The 23,592-nt window shown below is 36.9% G+C and overlaps 1 protein-coding gene and 1 pseudogene across 7 annotated transcripts in view; both read right to left on the bottom strand.

Annotated features, from left to right (window-relative positions):
- Positions 1 to 23,592, bottom strand: part of SLC38A9 (solute carrier family 38 member 9) — a 171,293-nt gene that overhangs the window by 130,350 nt on the left and 17,351 nt on the right. For all 7 annotated transcript variants that reach the window (XM_069096500.1, XM_069096503.1, XM_069096498.1 and 4 more), the window contains 5 exons: positions 13,584 to 13,716; positions 7,742 to 7,863; positions 7,387 to 7,450; positions 5,160 to 5,253; positions 2,785 to 2,955 (listed from right to left, as the gene is read on the bottom strand). In XM_069096500.1, coding sequence (XP_068952601.1) covers positions 2,785 to 2,955; positions 5,160 to 5,253; positions 7,387 to 7,450; positions 7,742 to 7,863; positions 13,584 to 13,716 — 584 coding nt within the window. The remainder of the gene's footprint in view (positions 1 to 2,784; positions 2,956 to 5,159; positions 5,254 to 7,386; positions 7,451 to 7,741; positions 7,864 to 13,583; positions 13,717 to 23,592) is intronic.
- On the bottom strand, positions 1,220 to 2,506 carry LOC138167312 (small integral membrane protein 8 pseudogene; annotated as a pseudogene).

Raw genomic sequence — 23,592 nt, 5'->3', positions numbered from 1 at the left:
GTGAATTGGGTTTAATGCTTGTTCTTTGAGAAAGAAATCTAGCCAGTAAATCCCAAGTTAATAAAGTAGCTTTCAGCCATCAATTTTTTTTTTTTTATTAAAGGGGCCATCCCTTGACTCATTTCTTAAAAAGCCCTATTCACTGAATGGGCATTATCTCACTCAAAGTGAGAACCTGAAAAATCCTTAGCCTAAAAGGGCCAGGGTCTCCAATTGCATCCTGGGTCATCTCCAGTGGTCCTGATGAATGTCAGTTCACTGGATCCAGATAGCTCTGGAGGAGAAAGTGAGGCTGGTGACCTTGTACTGCCCTCCCTCACTCAAATCCAAGTCAACTGCAAGTCACGTCATCATCTTCCTGATGTCATGGTCCTCTTCGAGAATGAAGGACAAACACAACTTTTGAGTAGCCTCTCCTTTCCCCTGCGCTTACCTGAGGGTGCTCTGCCCAAAGGAAGGTACATTTAGCTAAAAGCTTGAATGACTGATCCACTAAAGTTCTCATATCAGAGTTGAGTCATTAATTTTTGCTCCATAACAATCTGACCTTTTTTGTCGACCTAATTTATTTGTTTCTCATCCTTAATGCAAAATTGATCCACTTAAATTTCTGGGTTTCCTGATTTTCATACTATGATGCTTTAAAAAGGAACAACTGAAAATCAACTCTTAGAGTAAAGCTACAAGTCAAATTCTATAGCAAAACTCCCCAAAAAACCTCACCCAAAGTGATTTTCCAACTATCTGATTATCCATGGATTTTCAAGGTAATGTTACATTGCTTGAAATTAGCAGGGCATAAGTTAAAGTTTAGAAATACACTGTTTTAAGGCATTTCATTGGAAAGGTATTTACAAAGAGATTAACTGAAATCAATATACAATATTGTTGTATCACAGAAGCATTTAATTTTATGTGTTCAGTCCAGGAATGGCTCCTTTGGGTAAATCATCTTTCCTCAAGTTATCTTTTTTGCTCCCTCCCTCTCTCTCTCCCCCAACCTTTCTCTTTCTGCACTGCTGAGTTGAACCAAGATAAGCAAAGTATGTGCAAGGGTCCTGGAAGCCAGCCTGTCAGTCAAAGGTTCCAGGGTTTTTTAAAGCCTTAAGTTCCCTAACATTTTTTTCTTAATCTTTTCCCTTAGTACTGACCTCCCAGCATGGCACTGCAGAAGTTTTACCTTGTAGAAACAAGGATATTAATGCGTAGTAAAGTCTAGCCTGGACACTGCTAAAGCAGGGCTGTCCTATAGCTAGGAGCCAGTCTCCTGCTTCCTTCCCTAGGGCAGACACAAAGGATGTGGGCTGTCATTTATTTCACACGAAAGTATTAGAAACAAAGTCTTTCCCACAGTCTGACCACTTGCTCAACTCTGCACCCTCCCCACTGTAACCTTTGAGCTGTAGGGGAGGAATTTTCCTCTTAACTCATATTTCATCAGAATGAGAAAGTGATGGCATTTTAGCTAAATAAAAGTGAAGGCTTTAGTGAAGTCAGAAGCACTAAACTTATGGCCAGAAAATATCAACTTTAACCATGTGTCTATTTTTTTTTTAGGAGGAAAAAATTTAACCTTTTTAATGTATGTGTAAAGGGGAGGAGACACAGTTATGAAAGGTAGAATTTAATACATAAATCTGGATGCCAAACTGTTAATGTCCTTCCCACATGAATATAATGCAGGATAATAAACGTGATACCTGGTACAATACAGTCTTTCATCTGAAGATCTCAGAGCCCTTAATACAGCTCTGTCTGTAGTAGTCATCACTATCAATCCCATTTAGATGTTTTTCTCCTCATATATCTGGCTCCCTCACTGTCATTAGCTTCATAGAGGCCCTTTTTATTCTCTTGAGTTGCATGTAGGTAACCAATTTAAGCCATGCAAAGTGTAAGTGTTATCATTCCAAAAATCGTAACAGATTTGTTAGATTTAATGAAAAGCTCTGGAGTCATAGGCTTGAAATAAGGTGTTTGTATGGGTCCCCCGAGCCCTGGGATTCAAAACCTTTGTCTTTGAGTGGTTCATTTTTAAAGGCTGGGGGCTCATGTGCTGAAGACATCTTGATTAAAGATGATTTATTACCTTCCGCAGGAGCCAGCTCTTGTCCTCAGGCTCCTCTCCTCCTAGCTGCTGCCGCCACTAAGATGGAAAAAGCGGATATGCCACCATGTGTCTATTTATGACAATGTAGGAGAAAAGCCTCTGAGCACTTACATACTGCTCCAACCTCCCGACAAAGGGAATCAGCCAATTCTGATGAGACAGAGTCTGAAGTCTGACACATCTATGATTTTGTCTTACTTGCTAACTTTAGAACCTAATCACTGTGTAAGATGTGACTCCAATGCAAAACATTTTCAAAGATCGTAATGCTATGATGATATGCTGAAATAGGTTTGCTTTTTCTAGCAGCTTCGTAAAAAGCATGTATTATCCTATATTCTCTCTGTTCCTAAGGGGAGAACAATGCCTGACATGTACATAAAAGTGCTTTAAGATTTACAAAGCACTTCAGAGAAGTTATCTTCATTAAACCTTACAACAAACCTATGAAGTGTATTATCCTTCCTACAAACATTATCGAGTTCATTTTACAGATGAGAAAACTGGGTATTAGAGAGGTGTAGTGACTTATCCAAGGACACACAGCTAGTAAAAGTCAGAGTGGAATTCTAACTAATCTTGGAATCCAAGTTCAGCATTTTTACATTATACCATACCATATGTAGTACTATTGTACTAATGGGAGAAAAATAAGAATAAAAGATAGTACTTACTGAAAATGAATTTTCCAGTGTTGAAAAGAAAATTGGACATAAGCACCCAATAAACTATCATGGCTCCAATGAGAGACACCAGGGAGAACAGTAAACCAGACCACTGACCAAAGGAGCCAAAATAGTGTTTGCAAACATCTGGAAATTCCCAGTTGGTGGTATCTAATGAAGCTAGACAAAGGGAAAAATTTTAAGAAAGGCAGATAAAGTCAAGTATTTCATACTGACATAGAAGTTCTTATCCCTAAAGTATCTCAAAATGCTTATCAGAAGATTGGGTTATTCTCTATTGGCAAGGTTTATTTCAATCGACCTCCTTTGAAAGACAATCTCTTACATTTGAATAAAGCATATAAGTCTTGACCACCCTTTTCACTTTGAAAGGCATATAGTGTTTAATAAACTGACACACAATGTATCCTGGAATTAGTTCACTTACTGAAATTTTGTTATTTCTGTAGTGAAATACAGCAGTTACTCAAGAAATGCTTAACAATACTATGCAGGCCAATGTTTTGGGAACAGAAACAAGCAATGAAACCTATAAAGTTTATTAGTTGGATAGAGTCTGGTGAGAACACTTCTACTAAGGGGACCTGAAACAGTTATCCATAATCAAGAAACCAATTTAATAAGAAGTCTCTTCTAGTTTCAGTTCTAAGTGAATATTATTCCTAAGGAAAAGTCAAGGGGTAGAATCTAGTGAATTATGATAATGGAAGAACCTGGGTATCTCTAAGTAGTTTCTTGTTTGTCTTGACCTGATAGCTATGCTTAGCTCTTATAAATAAGCCCTCATCATGGAAGGAGGAAAGAATAGAATTTGGAACTCAAACCTTTAAATAATAATGCTAAAAAACTGCATAAATAAATAAGTAGGCCCTTAGAAATACTTCTGTCCTTGCATTAGTACCCAGAGGCAAGCAAACGAGCAATGTATTCAATTATCTATATACTATAAAATGGTCTATTCAGGTCCAACTCATTTCAAACTGAAAAGGGAAAAAAAATAAATTCATCAGTCTTAGAATATGAAAACTTTATCAATGTCTGGTGATAATTCTGTAACTGTACAGGAATATTAAAATTAACTGACATCCAGTCTTCCCCACAAAATCTAGGCAAAATGTAAAGCCAAAAACCACATGGCATTTATTTATAGTTTCCCTAGAACTCTGAAAGGAGGCCTCAAATAGCTAGTAAATAACTTAGTTATCAAATGAGACAGTGTCTGTGAAGTGCTGTGTAAAACTTAATGATATGTGAGCTATTATTATTACATTCATCGTCATAATAGCTGCATTGGATTTTTCAGATGTTGTTTGGCCATGGTATCAAGTATCCATCAGATGCTGTTTGGTAATAATGTTGGTGACACTGGATTCTTACTTCAAAAAAAAGGCACAGCCTTAGAACTCTTAATTTCCTGCATGTGTTTAAACTACCTCCAAGCTCAATCCAAATCTGATAATTTCTCTTCCTACTAAAGAGGCTCCCACTATTCTGGAAAAAAAAATCTCTGAAAACTGAGAATGGACCTCAAAAAGCTGGAGAGCTTACTTAGAGAAGGGCCAGAATGAAATAAAATAGCTCCAGGCTTCTAGTTTATCCTGGTAGAATCCAGTAAATGTATATTTTGGCCTAAACATTTTGGGAACAAGAAAAAAAAACTGAAAAATCTGTAAGGAAAGAGTATCAAAATTTGGTAAAATTCAAAGAAATATTTTTGTTGCATTTTTTCCAATATTTTTCTAGTTGTAATTTCTACTTTTAAGAGAGGCCCCTCCAAATTTATATGAAGCATTTGCAGAACTAAAAAAATTCACCCTCAATGGACAAAAATATAAGTCCTGTGAATATACTTAAAGTGAAGGTCTCATTTAAAGTATATTGCATGTCTTCCCTAACTTTAAGATTCTTTTGAATGGCAAATTGCATCCAAAATGAGTGCATTTTGCAAAGAGCCACATACTTCCTTGGGTTTCAAAGGCAGACACTACTGTCTTGAACATTTTCACTAAACAAAAATCTTTTCTCTTGATGGTAGGGAAGTGGTATATTTTGGGTTCATAGTGTTTTCCATACTGTCAGATATGATCCCTATGTCAGCTGGGTTTGATTAATTGCTTTTGCTGTTGTTTTAAGGAAATCTCTAGGAGAATAGTTATTGGGGAAAATGTTACAAAAAGCATCAATTAAACATTTAAAAAAATAAAATGTAGATGACCTAAAAATGAAAAATAAGTAAAAATAAAAGTTAATGATTGCAGAATGAGAGGCAAGATAACTTTAAGGACATGGTAGATCATCAATAAATGCTTAATGACTGATTAATATCCACATCAGTAATCTATTTCAATGAGTCAGATTCTTACATATCATTGTCCGTGATTTTACTACTCTGTAGCAGCAATAAAGTGTTAAAAGACCCATCAAAATGATGATACAGATTCCAGTGGTAAATCCAGCCTGTGTAAACAAAAAATATTTTTACTTGTAAAATACAGCTCGAAAACTATTATCAGATGAGCACAAAATTATTTGTACAATTATAAGACAAAAAAACAAAACTATAAATCTTCAAGAAATATCACAAGGACCCATGATTATATAACCCCAGGATCATTGGAAATGTCCAGGAAGTGCAATTTGGCAAAGATTCCAAAATAAGAAGTAAGTTACTGCTGGAAGTATGGGCATATTAGTGCATTGCTGGTGAAATGAATTAGTACAATAATTCTGGAAAGTAATTTGGAATTATGCAAACAAAGCAACTGAAACAGACATTTCACTACTAGGCTTATACCCCAAGAGGCCACTGATAAGAAGAAAGTCTCCATATACTCCAAAATATTTATAACAGCACTCTTTTACATAGCAAAGAATTGGAAATAAAGTAGAAGCCCATCAGTTGGAACCAGAGGTGGGGGAACCTGTGGCCTTCTAAGTCCTCAGGTGTGGCCTTCTGACTGAGTCCAAGTTTTACAGAACAAACCCTTTTATTAAGGGGGTCTGTTCTGTGAAGTTTGTATTCGGTTAAAGGGCTGCATTTGAGGACCTAGAGGGCCACATGTGGCCTTCAAAGAACCAGGTTCCCCACCCCTAGAACAAACTGTGGTATATGAATGTAATAGAATAGTACTGTGCTATAAGAAATGAAGAATATGGATAGAGAAACAAGGAAAGAGCTACATGAATTAATACAGAGCAAAGTAAGGAGAGCAGAGAAAACAATATATACAATGAGGCCAATAATACAAATGGTAACAACCACACAAAAAAAATCAAAAGTGAATGTTGCAAAGTTACAAAGAACAAGCATGGCTTCAAGAGATACAAAAAACCATAACCTATCCTGTACCTCTGTAGAAGTGAGAGGTCCACAGGTGGTGTACCTTACACATATTTACAGACTTTCAAAATGTCTATCAATTTTACTGATTTCTTTTCTTTTTTTTCCTTTAAAAATTTTATTGGTTAAGGAACAGTCTGGTAATGCATCGCCCCCTTTCCCAAAGATATCCATTTAAAAATATGTATTTTTTAAAATGCTCAGGAACCCTTGGAAGAATGGAATTCAATTTCTGATTAACCAGCTATTTATTTTGTTAAAAGTTTATCATGCGGGGCGGCCAGGTGGCTCAGCGAGTAACAGCACCGGCCCCGGTGTCGGGATGACCTGGGGATCGATTCCAGGCCCAGATACTTAGCACCACATCCAGAAATAATTGGCCATGTAACCTTGAGCAAGTTACTTAACCCCAATTGCTTTAAAAAAAAAAGTTTATCATACAAAGTTAATAAAATTTCTACTACAAATTAAAAAAAAATTATTACTGATTTATTTATTTTTAGTTTTCAACATTCACTTCCATAAGTTTTAAATTTTCTCCACCTCCCTCTCCGCACCCCCCTTCCCAGATAGTATACAATTCAATATAGGCTCTACATATAAATTCTTATTAAACATAATTTCATATTAGTCATGTTGCACAGAAGAATTAGAACAAATGGGAGGAATCACAAGAAAGAAAAAAAAAACAAACAAAAAAAGAGAGCAAATAGTATACTTTGATCTGCATTCAGACTCCGTATTTCTTTCTCTGGATGTGGATGGTATTTTCCATCACGAGTTTTTTGGAATTGTTTTAGGTCCTTGCATTGCTGAGAAGAGCTAAGTCTAGCAAAGTCATTCATCACACACTGTGGCTGTTACTGTGTTCCTGGTTCTGTTCACTTCACTCAGCATCGGTTCATATATGTCTTTCCAGGTTTTTCTGAAGTCCACCTGTTTATCATTTCTTATAGTACAATAGTATTCCATTACATTCATATACCACAACTTGTTCAGTCATTCCCCAACTGATGGGTATCCCCTCAATTTCCAATTCTTGGCTACCACAAAAAGAGCTATTGTAAATATTTTTGTACATGTGGGTCCTTTCCCCATTTTTATCTCTTTTGGATACAGCCCTAGAAGTGGTATTGCTGGGTCAAAGGGTATGCACATTTTTACAGCCCTTTGGGCATTCTACTACAACTCTTTAAGATGCAAAGAAAAAAATTCTTTTTAGGCAAAAGGTGACAGAAAAATTACCTTACCTGTTTTACTGCCCATGGAATACTTAGTATAGATGTTCCCATCATAGTATTCCAAATCATGAAACTGAAAAAAGCAGAGATATGGCAGTGAGAAACTTGAACTTGACTCTGTAGATTAGCATAGTTGAAAGTAAATTTAAAATATGTTGTTAATGGAAAGAAGCCTGGTTTTGGAGTCATGAAGATCTGAGTTCAAATGCTCCCTCTCAACACCTCCTAGTTATGATAGCCACAGAGAATGCCCTAACTTTCAGTTAATAGATCTGGACAACATATTAGACCTGGAAAAACCAAACACACCCCTCACTTTCATCCCCACACTTTTAAAATAACTCCAGAAAATAGCTGTACTTACATTGTGACCAAACTTGTGTTTTTACCATAACCATCAGTGAAGCACTCCACTCTAAAGGCAGAACCCAGTGGACTGTATACACAGAGGTCTTCAGGGGCTGGAAGGACATGATCAGGCGCAATCTGGCAAACAGATGAACAGAATAAAATAAATGGGAGCTGACCAGGAGCCCCTGTGCCATGAGACTTCTTTATTTTGCAGTAGAATACCTGAACACTGTCCAATATATTGTTCACGAAGAGATGATATGTATTCCTGACCAACTAAAAATATTCTTTTTCAAGTTAAATGGGAGAATCTGATTTAATGAGAAGCATGCATGGTTCCAAAGAAATCAGGGTATACATAATATATAGTATATGTGTATATGTCTCATATGTGTGTGTATATGTATATATATAAAGAGGGAGAGTGTGTGTGTATGTATATATACATAAAGATGGAGTGTGTGTATGTATATACATATATATATATAAAGAAGGAGTGTGTGTGTGTGTGTGTGTGTGTGTGTGTATAGTAAACATTTACCTAGAATCCAACCCTCTGGAACATTCAACTAGTTAGATTTTTTCTTCACTTTTATGAAGAAGAAACTAACAATAAGGGATTAAATATTTTTTATTTATTATAAGCAATTGGGATTAAGTAACTTGCTCAAGGTTACACGGCCAGATATTTCTGGGTGTGGTGCTAAGTATCAGAGCCCGGATTTGATCCCCGGTCATCCCGACTCTGGGGCCAGTGCTCTTACTTGCTGAGCCACCTGGCCGCCCCTAGGGATTAATTTTTTTAAAAAATTCTTTAGGGATTAATATTTTTAAAAAAGAAACTATAAACTTCTTCTAGAAGGTCAAGCTCAACATCTATTTGGTCCTCTGTCTTTTCTATCTACAGTAGTATACAACGACAACTTAAGTTCATAATAATACTGTGGCACTACCAGATTCTGAGCTGCCTTCAGAATCCCTGAAAAGAAAGAAACTGCATTTAGTATAGCCCTGGTTTTTGGTCTGTTTAATTTGTATTCTAACACTCTGAAAAATGGTTCTCTCTTTCTGTGTCTCACTATAAAACCACTCCATCTACATTTGTGTGTATACATATATATACATATATATCTACTATCTATAAATATACATACACACATATAGTATTTCCCATTTAAAGTATTAAATTAACCAGAGAATCCTATTTTAAGCAGAGGTTTACTATAACTTACACAAAAGAACTAGTTCAACCTATAATGATATGGTTATTTGAGTGAAGCTTATTTTTTCCATCAATCCCCTTGATGAAAAGGACATATTTTTTCCTGCTATCCTCTGTTCTATTTTGAAGGAAGTATTAAAAGCAAATATAAAATGCTATATGAATTTTTAAAAACTATACAAGTACACAAGAGTGGAAGCAAAGGCTAGAAAGCCATTTATGTGTAAAAGCATGGGATGGCAGGAGAGGGGAGTTAACGAGTCCACAGAGACATGACGTTCCTGGAAGCTGATGTGAGCTTGGACTGGATCACCAGAGCATATTACCTCTGGAGGGAAGAAACAGCACTATATGTATATATGAACTCTCCTCTCATTCAAACCCATCTGGAGCATCTGCCCTGTTCTGGATGCCACATGCAGAGAAAGGAGGAAATTGACAAACTGGACCACATCCAGAGAAGGTTTATCAGGATAGTGAGTAGAAATGGGAAAATGTTACATATCAGTTGAAGGAACGGAAGAAATAGCTTAGAGAAGATAAAGTTTGGGAGACATGATAGTCTTCAAATATTTGTGAGAGTCATTATAGAGAAAAGGGATGATTTGTTTTTGTTGGCCCTGGGGGGCCAAGTTAGAAAAAATCAGTAAAATTATACTGGAGGTGAATTTTGGCTTAATAGAAGGAGCCTTTTCCCAAAAGTAAGAGCTATACTGAAATATAATCTAGCACTTTAGGAAGAAGTAAGCTTCTGGTCTACAGAGAGCTTCAAACAGGTCACACGATTATTTGTCAGGGATGCTATAAAGAACATTCATGTAGCTTTGAAGGAAAATTGGAATGACCTCTCAAATCTCTTCTAATTTTAAGATTCTATGACTCTTTATAAAAATGTAATTCCCTGAGATCAAATAGTCCCTTCCAAATAAGCAATCATGGATACAGCGACTTGCTAGCTGAAATGAACCAACAAGTATATACTAAATGTTTGCTATCTGTCTGGCACTGTGTTAAGCACAGCAATGGGGAAAAACACAAACAATGGTAATTTGTAGTTTTTAAATCCATGTATGACTAAGAGGGATCTGTTTCTACTTGAGTTTGACACCACTGATGTAGATGATACTTGTATACAATTGTGAACTTTCCCAACTCTGCTTTCTCTTTGGTTATCAGGATAATGGAAAAATGTGCTTATTTATTTTTAAGGAATTGCACACACATGCATGCATGTGCGCACACACACACAAACACACGCTTGCACTGTCCATTGCCTAGGTACCCAGCTACACCTGGGGGAGGTGGTGACATGCTAGGAGCAGGATCAGCAGACGATGGGTCTCTAAGAATACTCTCTGAGAGACCCTATGGGTGTGCCTGTGCCTGCAGCAGTGGGATCCTGGAACTTGTCTGTCAGGCTCTTATGATCTCCAAACCCAATAACATACAAAACAATCAGAAGACAAAGAAAGCATAAGTAGTATAGATTATAAATGTATAGAACAGAGACTAAGAATTTCAAAGAACGAAGAGATCCATGTGAACTAGAGTGTGAGAAGCTAGATCTTTGAAGCATGGCAGCAGGTAGCTATGTGTTCTGCTATTTACATTATCTGGTAAAAACGGAAGGACATTTCAGGGAAAAATATGTTCATTCAATGAGAGGATTTTTAAGCATTCTTGATGAAAAAACCAGAGCTGAACAGAAAATTTGACTTTCAAATACAAGAAACAAGAGAAGCATGAGAAGGTAAACAGGAAAAAGATATCATAAAGAACTTATTAAAGTTGAACTATTTGCATTCCTACATGGAAAAACGATAATTATAACAAGAGACTTTTCTCAATATGAGGATAGTTGAAGGGAATATATATATATATATATACACACAAACATATATATGTATGTATAGGAGGGTGTATGTGTATATAAATATATATTTGAGTGTGTACTTATGGGTGTACATGTATACATAGACAGAGGGCACAGGATGAGTTGAACATGAAAGGATGATATCTAAAAAAATTAAGAGGTGAGAGACAAATATATTGGGAGAGGGAGAAAGGGAGAGATAGATTGGGGTAAATTATCTCATATAAAAGAGTCAAGAGAAAACTGTTACAATGGAGGGGAAGAACAGGAAGGTGAAAGGGTCAACCTTACTCTCATTGAATTTGGCTTAAGGAGGGAATAACATACACATGCAATTGGGTATCTTACCCTACAGGAAAGTAGGGGGGAAGGGGATAAGAGGGAGGATGATAGAAGGGAGGGTAGATTGGGGGAGAGGGTAGTTAGAAGCAAACATTTTTGAAAAGGGATAGATTCAAAGGAGAAAACAGAGTAAGTGGGAGGCAGGATAGGATGGAGGGAAATATAGTTAAGTCTTTCACAATATAACTACTATGGAAACGCTTAGCATAACTACACATGTACAACCTATATTGAATTGCTTGTCTTCCCAGTGGGAGTGGGTGAGGAGGGAAGAAGGGAAAGAATCTGTAACTCAAAGTTTTAAAAACAAATGTTAAAAAAACCTGTTTTTTACATGCAACTGGGAAATAAGATGTACAGGCAATGGGATAGAGAAATCCATCTCGTGCTACTGGAAAGTTAGGGAAAGGATGGGGGAGGATATAAGAAAGAAGAGACTGGGGCAAGGGGTATTCAGTAGTCTTGCTATTTTGAGGTGGGGGGTAGGGGAAAGACTGGGAGAAAAAACTAACTCAAAATCTTGTGGAAATGAATGTTGAAAACTAAAAATAAATAAATAAATTTAAAAAGAAAAAAAAGGAAGGATGTGTGTCTAGGACACTACAACTGAGATAACTCAGCAAATTGCCTCTTTGGGAGGTAGACCCTGGGAAAATGGGTCAGATGTTTGCCTCTCTTCCACTCTTCTTGCACCTGGAAAGTGCTACTTTTAGCCACAGAACAAAAGAACACTAAACATGGCAGTTGGAAAATGACTGTCCCAACCTGTGAAGTGAGCAGGGGAGAAGAAGGCAGTCTGGGACAAACTAATGTGGGGTGGTGGGAGAAATGGAAAGTTTGAGCATAAAGACAAGGATACTGTGGTTGCTTTGGGGAAAGTCCAGGGCATGTCACAAGCCAGATACATAATTTTATTCTTTTCATTATTTTAAAGTAAAAATTTAAAGGAAAAAGGGAGAAATGATGCAAGTAAAAATATAACCAAATGTCACTGCTCCATAATAAATATATTTCAACTTTGGGTCTTCCTGGCAACCTATTAGCTCTTTCTCATCAGCTGTTTTGTTTACTCCCTTTCCAGCCTCACTTTCCAAACTGGACTCTGTTAGGGTCAGGCTCTGAGTATTTCTGGAGAGAATGTCTGTGCCTCTATTTGGTACAGATCTGTCTTTCCTGGGTTCCTGCTACTACTTTTACCAGGTACTAAGAGCCAGGTTCTTCAAAGATCTCAGGGGGTGGTTCTCACTGGGAACCTGTAAACTTTCACTGTACCCAAAGCAGTTTGCTTGATGTAAGTCCTCTTGGGAAATGTAGTCACACACATGGGAAAGTTCATAAAAGCAAGCTCACCATAATGTTTCTCTTCTTTGCTTCCTTTGTTAACCGACATGTAGCAGGCTTGGTGTACTTAAGTCAAATGGTTTATTCAACTCTCTTGGGGTCTCAGGCTAATCCAGTTGAAGTTAAATCTTATGAGATCAGAGTCAGTACACCCTCTGAAAAAACCAGAGCCTGTTCCTTACAACAGTACCCCCAGGAGGTCTGTATCGGCCCTTGAGAGAAGAAACTGTTCTGTTTCTGTCCTGTATCACAAGGTTCAGGTCACTTTACAGTCAGCTCAAGTTAACATGGAGTGCCCACCTCAATTAGCAATATGAAGGCCCAGAAAAATAGGGAAGAAATGTAGCTTCTTTCTTCCTTCAATAATTATTTTGGTCATCTCTCCACTCTAGCTTAATCTCCACCATCAGAAAAAAAGGTTTGTTGGCCATTTTTTTCCTTTTTAATTCTCAGGCTTTCATACATCACTTAACATACCTAATGTGATTATTCTGTGAGAAAGCTATGTTACACTTTTAGGTTTCTAAACCAAAACCAAAACCAAAACAGAAACAAAAAGACTTTAAATATGTGAAAAGGTGCTAAAAGAAAAAAGTGCAGCATATATTCAAATTTCCCCTTAAGTTTTTATCTCTTCCCTCCCCCTCCTCTACCAAAATAAAACCCTCAAAATTAAAACAAAACAAAATACCTGCCACAAAATGTGGGGTGACTCCCTATAACTTTACAATTAGGGGGTAAAAAAGTTGCAACTTTAATCAGAACTCTGGTCCTTCAAAAACCCAAAAGACTGATTGGGGTTTCAGAACTGGCTGATTTCCCAGGGACCCTGGGAGTGGGCATGACTTAGAAGAAGTTCAAACTCTCCAGAGCTGCTGTTCTTCAGAGCAGAGGCCAGAGCAGTTTTTAGACGGAGTGAGTAGAAAAGCTGTTAGCCTTCTCTAATGCTGCCCTTGGCAACTGGCCAGCTCAAAGTTCGACCAGAATGGCAACCATGTGGGAGCTGCCATGGCTTATACTATGGCGGATTTACTGTTTGTTTCAATGTATTATCAGAAACCTGGACTTGCCCCTCACCAGTGCCCGGTCAGAGGGAGATGTGAGCCGTCTATAGTAATGAATTCTCTTGTTCATGGCAGAGGCATGGTCAGTGACCCTCGGAGTGTCACTAGTCACATTGATGATGTTTACAGGCTCCACATAAAAAGGCCTGAAAGAGAGAATACACATAAGAAAAAACAGTAGTTTGTCAGGGTTCCCACGGGCCAGAAATTCTAGAAATCAAACATTTCAGAAAAGAATTTCTTGGTATCCCTTTGCAAGGGGCTGCCAGGCACCAGTAAACAGCATTCCCCTCTCACTCTTGGTGGGAAAGGAAAGTGTCACTAAGTGCATTACCGAAATCTACAGAATAGAACTTTTCTATTATAATTTTTTACTGTAAGTTATACTTTGTTAAATCTTTGGGAATGTGGTGACTGAAGGGACATAGAGAAATGCCCTTGAAATAGTTATTAGGAAGAAATATGGCAACAGTAAGTCTTGAAACTTGGACAGAATTTTGAATGTTTTCTCAAGAAGCTTTTGGCACCAAATCGGAGAAATAAAATGAAGAAAAGTCCCTTTATTGAGGATTATCTTCTTAAAAATGGGCCAGGACTACTTCCTTTGATAAACAGAAATAATATTTCTTGGCTTGGACACAGGGCAGGGCACAGGTCTCTCAACCATCTTCTTTGTAATGCTCTCAAACAATAGCAAGAAATTCAACATCAGGATCCTACTGATATTTTGCTTATTTTTTTTCCGTCCCTTAATTTTATTCTCCTTAAAGAGTCTTTTCCTTGTAATACTGCTATGGTAAACTCCCTTTCTAAGTATGTAAAAACATGGTCACCTCTATCTAAAGTCCTGTCCAACTCTAAAAATCCATGATTCAATGGTCCTGAGATAACCCCTATTAGGTCCTTATTCTACAAAAAGAACTGAGTTTCTCTGCTTAAGAGGGATCAACCTCCACTGAAATTCAAATCATACTACTTGGGCTTCTCTACCAAAAGCAAGCCTAATTTTCCATTTATAATTATTCATGGAAATAAACAACAAAATCCCTGAAAAAACAAGATTTCCTATCAGTTTTATCCAACTCTGTTATTCTTAAGATTATGAAGGATACTTGTGACATCTAAAGTGTTTCATCCATTACTGAAGGTGTGGCTGATGACTACATGTTGTAAGTTACAGAAAAGGGTCTTAAGCAGGTTCAGGGCAAGGGAGATGGTGTTTGAGGTTCCTTCTAATCCAGAGATGCTATGATTAAATCTAGTCAATACTTATGTTCCTATGAACAGGAGGACATCATACACAGTAACAGAAATCTTGTGCAGTGATCAGCTATGATTGACTTAGCTCTTCTCAGCAATACGATGATCCAAGACAATTCCAAAAGGCTCATGCAATCAACATTCAAAAAAAGAACTGATGGTGTCCGAATACAAATCAAAGATTATTATTTTCACTTTTTTCCCCCAGTTTTTTTCCTTTTGTTCTGTTTTTTCTTTCATGACATGACTAATATGGAAATGTTTTTACATGATTGTACATGTGTAACCTATAATAAAATTGCTTACTGTCTTAGGGAGGAGAGAGGGGAAAGAGAAAAATTTGGAACTGGAAATTTGATGAAAAATGAATTTTAAAAATAGTCTTTACGGGGCGGCTAGGTGGCGCAGTGAATAGAGCATTGGCTCTGAAGTCAAAAGGACCTGAGTTCAAATCCGGCCTCAGACACTTAACACACTTACTAGCTGTGTGACTTTGGGCAAGTCACTTAACCCCAAATGCCCTCCAAAAAGAAAAAAAAATAGTCTTTACATGTAGATGGAAAACATAAAATACTATTTAAAAAGGACTTCTGCTCCTCTTGCTGTGTACCCCTATTAATCTCTATGACACTTTCATGCAGTTCTTAATATTCTGCCTGTATTTGTTCTCTATGTATCTTGGCTCTATTTAATTAGAGTTTGGACTTCTTCTATGTCTCCCTTTTGTGTCCCCCAAATCATTTAATTTGTTAGGAATTAAACAATAAGTAAAAGCTCAATACATGTTAAATGAATACAATGGACCTACCAACTTCAAAAAGATGTCTTGAGACTGAATGACAGACAGGCCAGATTTAACAGGCAAGAAAGATAACCTAAAAGAATTATCCCGGTAAGCCTATTAACTTTACCAGGCCAGTATAAAAAATTCCTTCTCCATTGCACTTTTGATACCTGTGACCTGAAAGAACTAATGTTAACACATTTAAGTTCAGTAAATCATTTCCTTGCTCCTTGGGCAAGGCCTAGTATCCAGTGACCTGCTGTTCTCGAACCTCATCTTTCTAGACTTTTTGGCTCCATCTAACAATGCTGACCATGCCCCCTCAAGAAGACTCTACTCTGTTCTCCCAGGGCTTTCATGTCACAGCTCTCTACAGAAAAAAAATCTGACTATACCACTTTTATGTTCAAGCAACTTCAGTGGTTCCCTACTGTCTCTAGGATATAATTAAATACCCTCCAGTTGGCATTTAAAGTCCTTCGTACTCTGGCTCCAACCTACCTTTCCAAGTTTATTGCACATTATTCCTCTTCATACACTCAACATTTCAACAGAACTAGCTCATCTGATGTTTCCCAAATTTAGTACATTTCTCACCTCCAATGCCTTTCACAGGCTGCATTCCACTTCTGGAATATACTCCCTTCTGTACCTCTGTCTCTTAGACCCTCCAGCTTCCTTCAAGGATAAGTTCATATGCCATCACTTACAGGAAACCCTTTCTAACCCCCCTCATTATTTGGGATCTCTTCTTTCTTGAGCTACCATGAAAGTGAATAACATATCTACCTTTATCCTAAAACCAACTCTCCTAATAAGCTCCCCTACTTCTACCTAGGGCAGTGCTGTCTCTCCAGTCTCTCAGGTTTATAACCTTGGTACTGGCCCCCACTCTCTTCACTCCCTCTCACCTCATGTATTTAATCAGCTGCTTTATCTTACCATGCCTGCTTCCATCTGTCTTCTTCTTACTACTCATACAGCCACTACCAGTGGTTAGGCTTTTATCATTTTTCTCCTGAATTATTGCAATGGTCTCTTAATTTAACTTGACCAAGTCTTTCTTCACTTTAACCCATCTTCCACAGAGCTGCTAAATAGTGATTTTCTTGCTGAAAAATTTTTATTTGTTTGTTTTCAGTTTTCAACATTCACTTTATAAGGTTTTGAATTCTAAGTTTTTTTTCCCCTTCTTCTGTTCCCCCCTCCCCAAGACAGTGGCTGATATAGGCTATACATGCACAATCATATTAAACATATTTCCATATTAGTCATGTTGTAAAGAAGAATTAGAACCAAAGGGAAAAAATCACAAGAAAAAAGAAACAAGAAAACAGTATGCTTTAATCTTCATTCAGACTCCACAGTTCTTTCTCTGGATATGGATAGCATTTTCCATCATGGGTTTTTTGGAATTGTCTTAAATCCTTGTATTGTTGAGAGGAGTTAAGTTAAAGTGATTTTCTTCAAGCACAGATCAGACCATGCCACTTACCTACTCACACCAATTGCCTCTAGAATACAATATAAACTCCTGTTGGGTTTTTAAAGCGCTTCCCAACCTATATTTCCAGCCTCTCTACACATTATTCCCCTTCCTATTAAACACTATGGTTCAGTCAAAATGGCCTTCTTTCTGCTTTCACACATGGCACTCTATCTTGCTTTTCTGGGTCTGTGCAACGGCCATCCCATATGGCAAGAGTAGACTTCCTCTACACCATTTCAGAAAATTCATCTCCTCCTTCAAGACTGAACTTAAGAACCACTCTGTATACAAAGTCATTCCCAATCCCCCCAAATGGTAGTGCCCTCCCTTGCATCTATCAATCTTGTATTTATTTTGAATACATTTTTATATGTCCATGTTCTTCACTCCCACCCCCAATGATATAATCGCCTTGGGAGCACTGATGATTTCATTTTTGATCTTTGATTCCCAGAGTATTCCCAGTATTCCCAGAACTAGCACAGTTCTTGGCATACAGTAGATGCTTAAAAAATACTTAACGATTGCGTGTTTATATGTTGCATCTGCCTCTTCCCTCTCTCCTAAGAATGTAAGCTTAAGGGGAAAGCATCATTTTTCTATTGTTTCTGTATTCTCAATGTGTTGCACAATACCTTGTACACAGTAGGTGTTCAATAAATGCTGACTGAACTAGTATGACAAAAAAGGCATTTTTACAAATTCTATTTTATTGATAAGAATCCAGCTCTCATCATCTTTTGAAATAGCTTTCTACAAATAAATTTTCAACATAAATTATTCTATTAGACTAATTTCTATTATAGTCTTAGTTACTTATTATTCTACCAACATAAAACATGTTAGGAGCATTTAAATACAATGAGAAGTATAGATATCCAAATTCCTCTATAATCTACCCATTTTGAAAAGTCTATGGTATAAATATAACCCACTCAGTTGGTCTCAAACTGCTAAAAAGTTGTCCAGGAAATGCTAAATTTATTGGTTCTTGACCTTTCACAGAAAGGCTGTCATTATTTCAGCTGGCTTGGGAATTCTGAAAATACAGCATGGCTTTGGAATTTTTCCTTTTTAAGAGTTTTGATGGAGATACTGCATATCTGTATGAGACATATTTTGGAATTCCTTCAAAATGAACTTTCTTTTTAAAAAATACATAATCCAACATATTATAAGTATTATTAGAAACAAATGTTTAGATCCACATCAGGAAGGACAATGATCTAAATTATACTTCCAACTTAAGCTCATTTTGATTTGAAAAGACTTAAAAACAAATATTATTTTACAAAGAGTATTAATTAGAATATAAGACCAAGATCTTGAAAACGCACCAGACTGAATCCTAATTGGGAAATACAAGAAAAGAATCACTGTGAGTCACTTTTCCAGTCCAGTTTGGCATAGGGACACAGACAGAGATGACTGAGGATACTGGGGATGGGGGCTAGCCAGGAGCATATTCAGGAATATTCTAGCCCAGGAACACCAGGTCAAGAAGAGATCCAGCACCTAGATTTACTACAAAGAGACCTAAATTTGTAAAGGGTGAAGGAATAGGTGTCAACTAGCAGGTCTGTTGGTCACATAATAGTTTCATGTCACAGATACAAGAGAAACAAGGAGGGGCCATTCTCCTATTAGCAGCCTTCCAGGGTGAGAAGTAGTTTTAGGTGCTATCTAGCACCTAATTTATGTTGAAAATTTTTATTAAACAAAGAGCAAGTTCAGAAGCAAGCAGCAGCAGGTACATGGTTCTATCCCAGGAGCAGTCTCAGTTCCAGCTCCCAATCCACTTAGAAAACTGAAGAGGACAGGAATCCAAGATCAAAGGAAAATCTCTAGTTCTGTCACCCCGAACTAGCAAAGTGTTCTAGATGGCTAACAATGGCTAAATCCAATAGCAAGCTACTGGACCTCCAAATGGGGCAAAACAATAGGCATATGGACCTTTAATGAAATAGAGGATTTTCAAGCATTCTTAAGAAAAAAACAAAGTTGAATAGAAACTATGAAGTGAAAACACAGAAATCAAGAGAAGTATAAAAACGTAAACACGTGCAAACAATCATATGGAACTAAACAAAGGTAAGTTGTTTACATTCTAATACAGGAAGGTGATACATGTACCCCCTCTGAACCCTATCATTATCAGAGGTAATATAGGAAATCTAATTAGGCAGATCTCGATTAACATCTTGATGATCTTAAAAGAAAACTGGAAAGGGAGGGCAAAAGGAATATATTAAGCGGGAAAAGGGAGAAGATTAGGGAAAATTATCTTAATTTGTGTATGTAAGCAGAAGTCTGCACAAACAAGGAGGAAAGGGTAGGGAAGAAGGTGCCATTTGAATGTCACTATCTTCTGAACTGGCCAAAGAATAGAAGAATATACACACCAAACTGGGTACAAAACCACATTTTACTAAATAGGGAAACACAGGAGGGTAGGGGGAGAGGGGAGTGTGGGGAATAATAAGTGAAAGTAGATTAAGATTCGTCTTTTTTAAAAAAATGCTATTTTATTTTTTCCAATTACATGGAAAGACATTTTTAACATTAATTTTAAAAAATTCTGAGTTTCAAATTCTCTCCCTCTCCCCCTCAATACCATAAGCAGTTTGATTTAGGTTATATATGTACAATCATGTAAAACATATTTCCATATTAGTCATGTTGTGAAAGAAGACCCAGAATAGAAAAAACCTACCACCAAACCACAAAAAAAAGTGAAAGCCAGTAACTTTGATCTGCATTCAAACTCTATCAGTTCTTTCTCTGGATATGGACAGTATTGTTCATCGAGAGTCCTTGGGAACTGTCTTGGATCATTGTATTGCTGAGAATAGCAAAGCCATACACAGTTGATCATTGTACAATATTGCTGTTACTGTGTACAATGTTTTCCTGGTTCTGCTTACTTCACTCTGTACCAGTTCGTGTAAGCCAAGGTTTTTCTGTAATCATCCTGCTTGTCATTTCATATAGCACAATAGTATTCCATTACAATCATATATCACAACTTGTTCAGCCATTCCCCAGCTGATGGGCATCCCCTCAATTTCTAATTTTTGGTCATCACAAAAAAGATCTAGGTTCCCCTCATCACACATACACCTTTTTTAATCTCTTCAGAATATAGACCTGGTAGTGATATTGCTACATCAAAGGGCTTGTACAGTTTTATAGCCCTTTGGGCATTTACTCTCTAGAATGGGTGAATCAGTTTACATCAACAGTGTCATGATCAATCCACCGACACTGCATTAGCGTCCCGGTTTTCCCACATCCCCTCCAACATTTATAATTGTCTTTTTCTGTCCAATCTGACATGTGTGAGGTGGTACCTCAGAGTTATTTTATTTTTAATTAATTTGGAGTTTTCAACATTCACTTCCATAAAGTTTTAAATTTTCTCCCTCTCCCTCACCTTTCCTCCCCATGACATGGCTCTACACATACACTCCTATTAAACACATTTTCACATTAGTCATATTGCACAGAATAATTATAACAAACGGGAGATAATATGAGAAAAAACAAAACAAAAAAAAAGAAAACAATATGCTACACTCTACATTCCAACTCCATAGTTCTTTCACTGGATGTTGAAGGCATTACCATCATGAGTCCTTTGGAATTGCTGAGAAGGTCTAAGTCTACCAAAATCAGTCATTGTGGTGGTTTCTGTGAACAATGTTCTCCTGGTTCTGTTCACTTCACTCAACATCAGTTCATATGTGTCTTTCCAGGATTTTCAAAGTTATTTTAATTTGCATTTCTCTAATCAACAGTGATTTAGAGCATTTTTTTCATGACTATCAATACTTTGTCTGAAAACTGCCTGTTCATATTCTTTTGATGATTTGTCAATTGGGGAGTGACTTGTACTCATAAATTTGACTCAGTTCTCTATATATTTGAGAAATGAGACCTTTATCAGAGATTTTGGCTGTAAAAATTTTTTCCCAGCTTTCTGCTTTCCTTATGATCTTGGTTACATTGTCTGTTTGTGCAAAACCTTTTAATTTGATATAATTAGAATGATTCACTTTATATCTCATAATGTTCACTATCTCCTGTTTGGTCATAAATTTTTCCCTTCTTCATAGATATGACAAGTAAGCTATTCCCTGCTCAAGGAGTGATTAGCCTTAAGCAAAACAAATTCTAAGGATATGCAAAAATAATTTATAGAAGCTTCTAGTGGTGGCAAAGAATTGGAAACTGAGGGGATATCCACCAACAGAAAAATGATCAAACAAGTTATGGTATATAAATGTGATGGAATACTATTATGCTATAAGAAATGATGAAGAGGATGGTTCCAGAGAAACCTGGGAAGATGTGTATAAACTGATGCTGGTGAAGTGAGTGGAACCAACAGAACAATTTATACAACAACAATATGGTAAAGACAAACAACTTTGAAAAACTTAGGAACTCTAATTAGTGTAATGATTAACCACATTTCTAGAAGAATCATGATGAAATATGCTAACCACCTCCTGATTGAGGTGAAGGTCTCAGAGTACAGAACGGGTCTTTTTAGAAAAAAAAAAACTTGGTCAATGCAGGTGTTTGTTTTGTTTTATAACATGTTTGTAACAGGAATTTTGTTTTTCTTTCTTTCTCCACTATACAGGAGGAAATAGGAGGAAGAGGAAGATTTTTGCTGGTTGAGAAAGAAAATTTATTTTAAAAATTTGCCTGGGGTACTAAAGAAATGATTTATCCATGGTCACATAGCTAAAATGGGTCAGAAGATTCAAAGGTCATTCTTCTTTACAACATAACTAATATAAAAATAGGTTTAATATGAACGTATATGTAAAGCCTATATCAAATTACATGCCATCTTGGGGTGGGAGGAGGGGAGAGAAGGGGAGAAAACCTAGAATTCAAAATCTTATGGAAGTAAATGTTGAAAACTAAAAATTAAAAAAAAAAAGATTCAAAGGCCTACCCTGTTTACCACACCATACTGCCTCTCGTATTGTGCATAATTAGTATTTAATGAATGTTCCTGAAATAAATTCATCAATTTATCTATGCTAAAAAAAGAATTATAATGTGACTGAAGACATTTTCAACATTAAGTAAAAGAAACTCTGTTTTTTGCTATTTATATAATCATTATTGGCAAGCCAAGGCTAGAGAGCACAGGAAATACGCTTTCAGGATACAACAACATTTCAAAAATGCTTTAAAAGCAGAATCTAAAATCCCACCATTTCCTTTAGTATACTTGTAAATGAAAGCCTTATTTTTTTAAATCACCATTTTCTCTCTATGCTACATTCTTTAAATTATTCCAAAACTTTTAGCCTTTTCCCTCTACCTTAGGTTACTTTAAAATTGAAATGCTACAATAATTTCATGACCATTAGGCACTTAATAAACACTTGCTGATTGATGACAACTTAAAAACACGCACTTCCTTGTCTTCTTAAATGCTGATACCTGCCAGATTATTTCTGAGATGGCTCATCACAGGACACAATGTCATCCTTTAAAACAGCATCCCGGAAATAAACATTTAAAATAACCAATTGTCCCAATGGACCTTTTTCTAGGGGCAAAGTGGAACCTTCGGTGGCTGCCAAGCACCACTTCCATAAAGAAGGGAAAACAAAGGAGTTTGTGCCTGGAAATTCTCTGACCCCCTGTGAAACATCTTGGTGATCGGTAGCTTGCTGACATGCTTCTCACTTCCTACACGCTGAAGTCTACTTCTTCTGGCAACTGTACAACATCCTCTTTTATGCTGTCCTCTCCCCAAAATCCGTTTTCTCTTTCAGCCCTCAATGACTGGTTCTCCTGGTCCTAGTTTAGCTCACTAATTTCTATAGGCAAAGTAAATTTCCTTTTTTTCTTTTCTTTTTGGTAAGTGTCTGAGGGTGGATTTGAACTCAGGTCCTCCTGACTCCAGAGCCGGTGCTCTATTTAATGTGCCACCTAGCCGCCCCACACCTAGGGCTCTCTCTGAAGCTGGTTTTTTTTACTTGCATTTCCTTATAAAGGGTTCGCTCTATCAATATTCTTCATTACCCGGGAAACTACTAGAGCTCCCGCCAGCTGCGGTGCTATTAGGATGTGGTGGCATTTCCCCCTATTTGTGCTTAGACACAAAATCCCAGCAAGATGGTAATTTAAATGCAAACTTCTTACCATTTTATTACCATCCTCTAGAGAGAGGCTTTTGGCTTCAACTCAGTACAGGGCAAAGTAGAGATACACATGCATACATATACACATATGTATATCTATGTACACACACACACACAAAATGTTCCTAATGTCTATTAAAACTTAAAACTGCACTAAGACTTTTAGGATGCTGCATGTCTGGATATTTATTTTCAACTGAGATTATTAATAAAATAAAAATAACATTATTAATATTAATAAAATGTATCAATATGACTAAAAGACTGAGACTGAATGTATTAATATCAAAGACTCATTCTGTGGGCATCCATTGTA

This window comes from Petaurus breviceps, unplaced genomic scaffold (genome assembly GCF_028583685.1).
Source record: "Petaurus breviceps papuanus isolate PSGF00001 unplaced genomic scaffold, PetGlider_PUasm1.0 229, whole genome shotgun sequence".
NCBI classification, from domain to species: Eukaryota; Metazoa; Chordata; class Mammalia; order Diprotodontia; family Petauridae; genus Petaurus; species Petaurus breviceps.
Note: the sequence above shows the minus strand (reverse complement) of the source record. Positions and strands in the feature narration are given on the sequence as shown.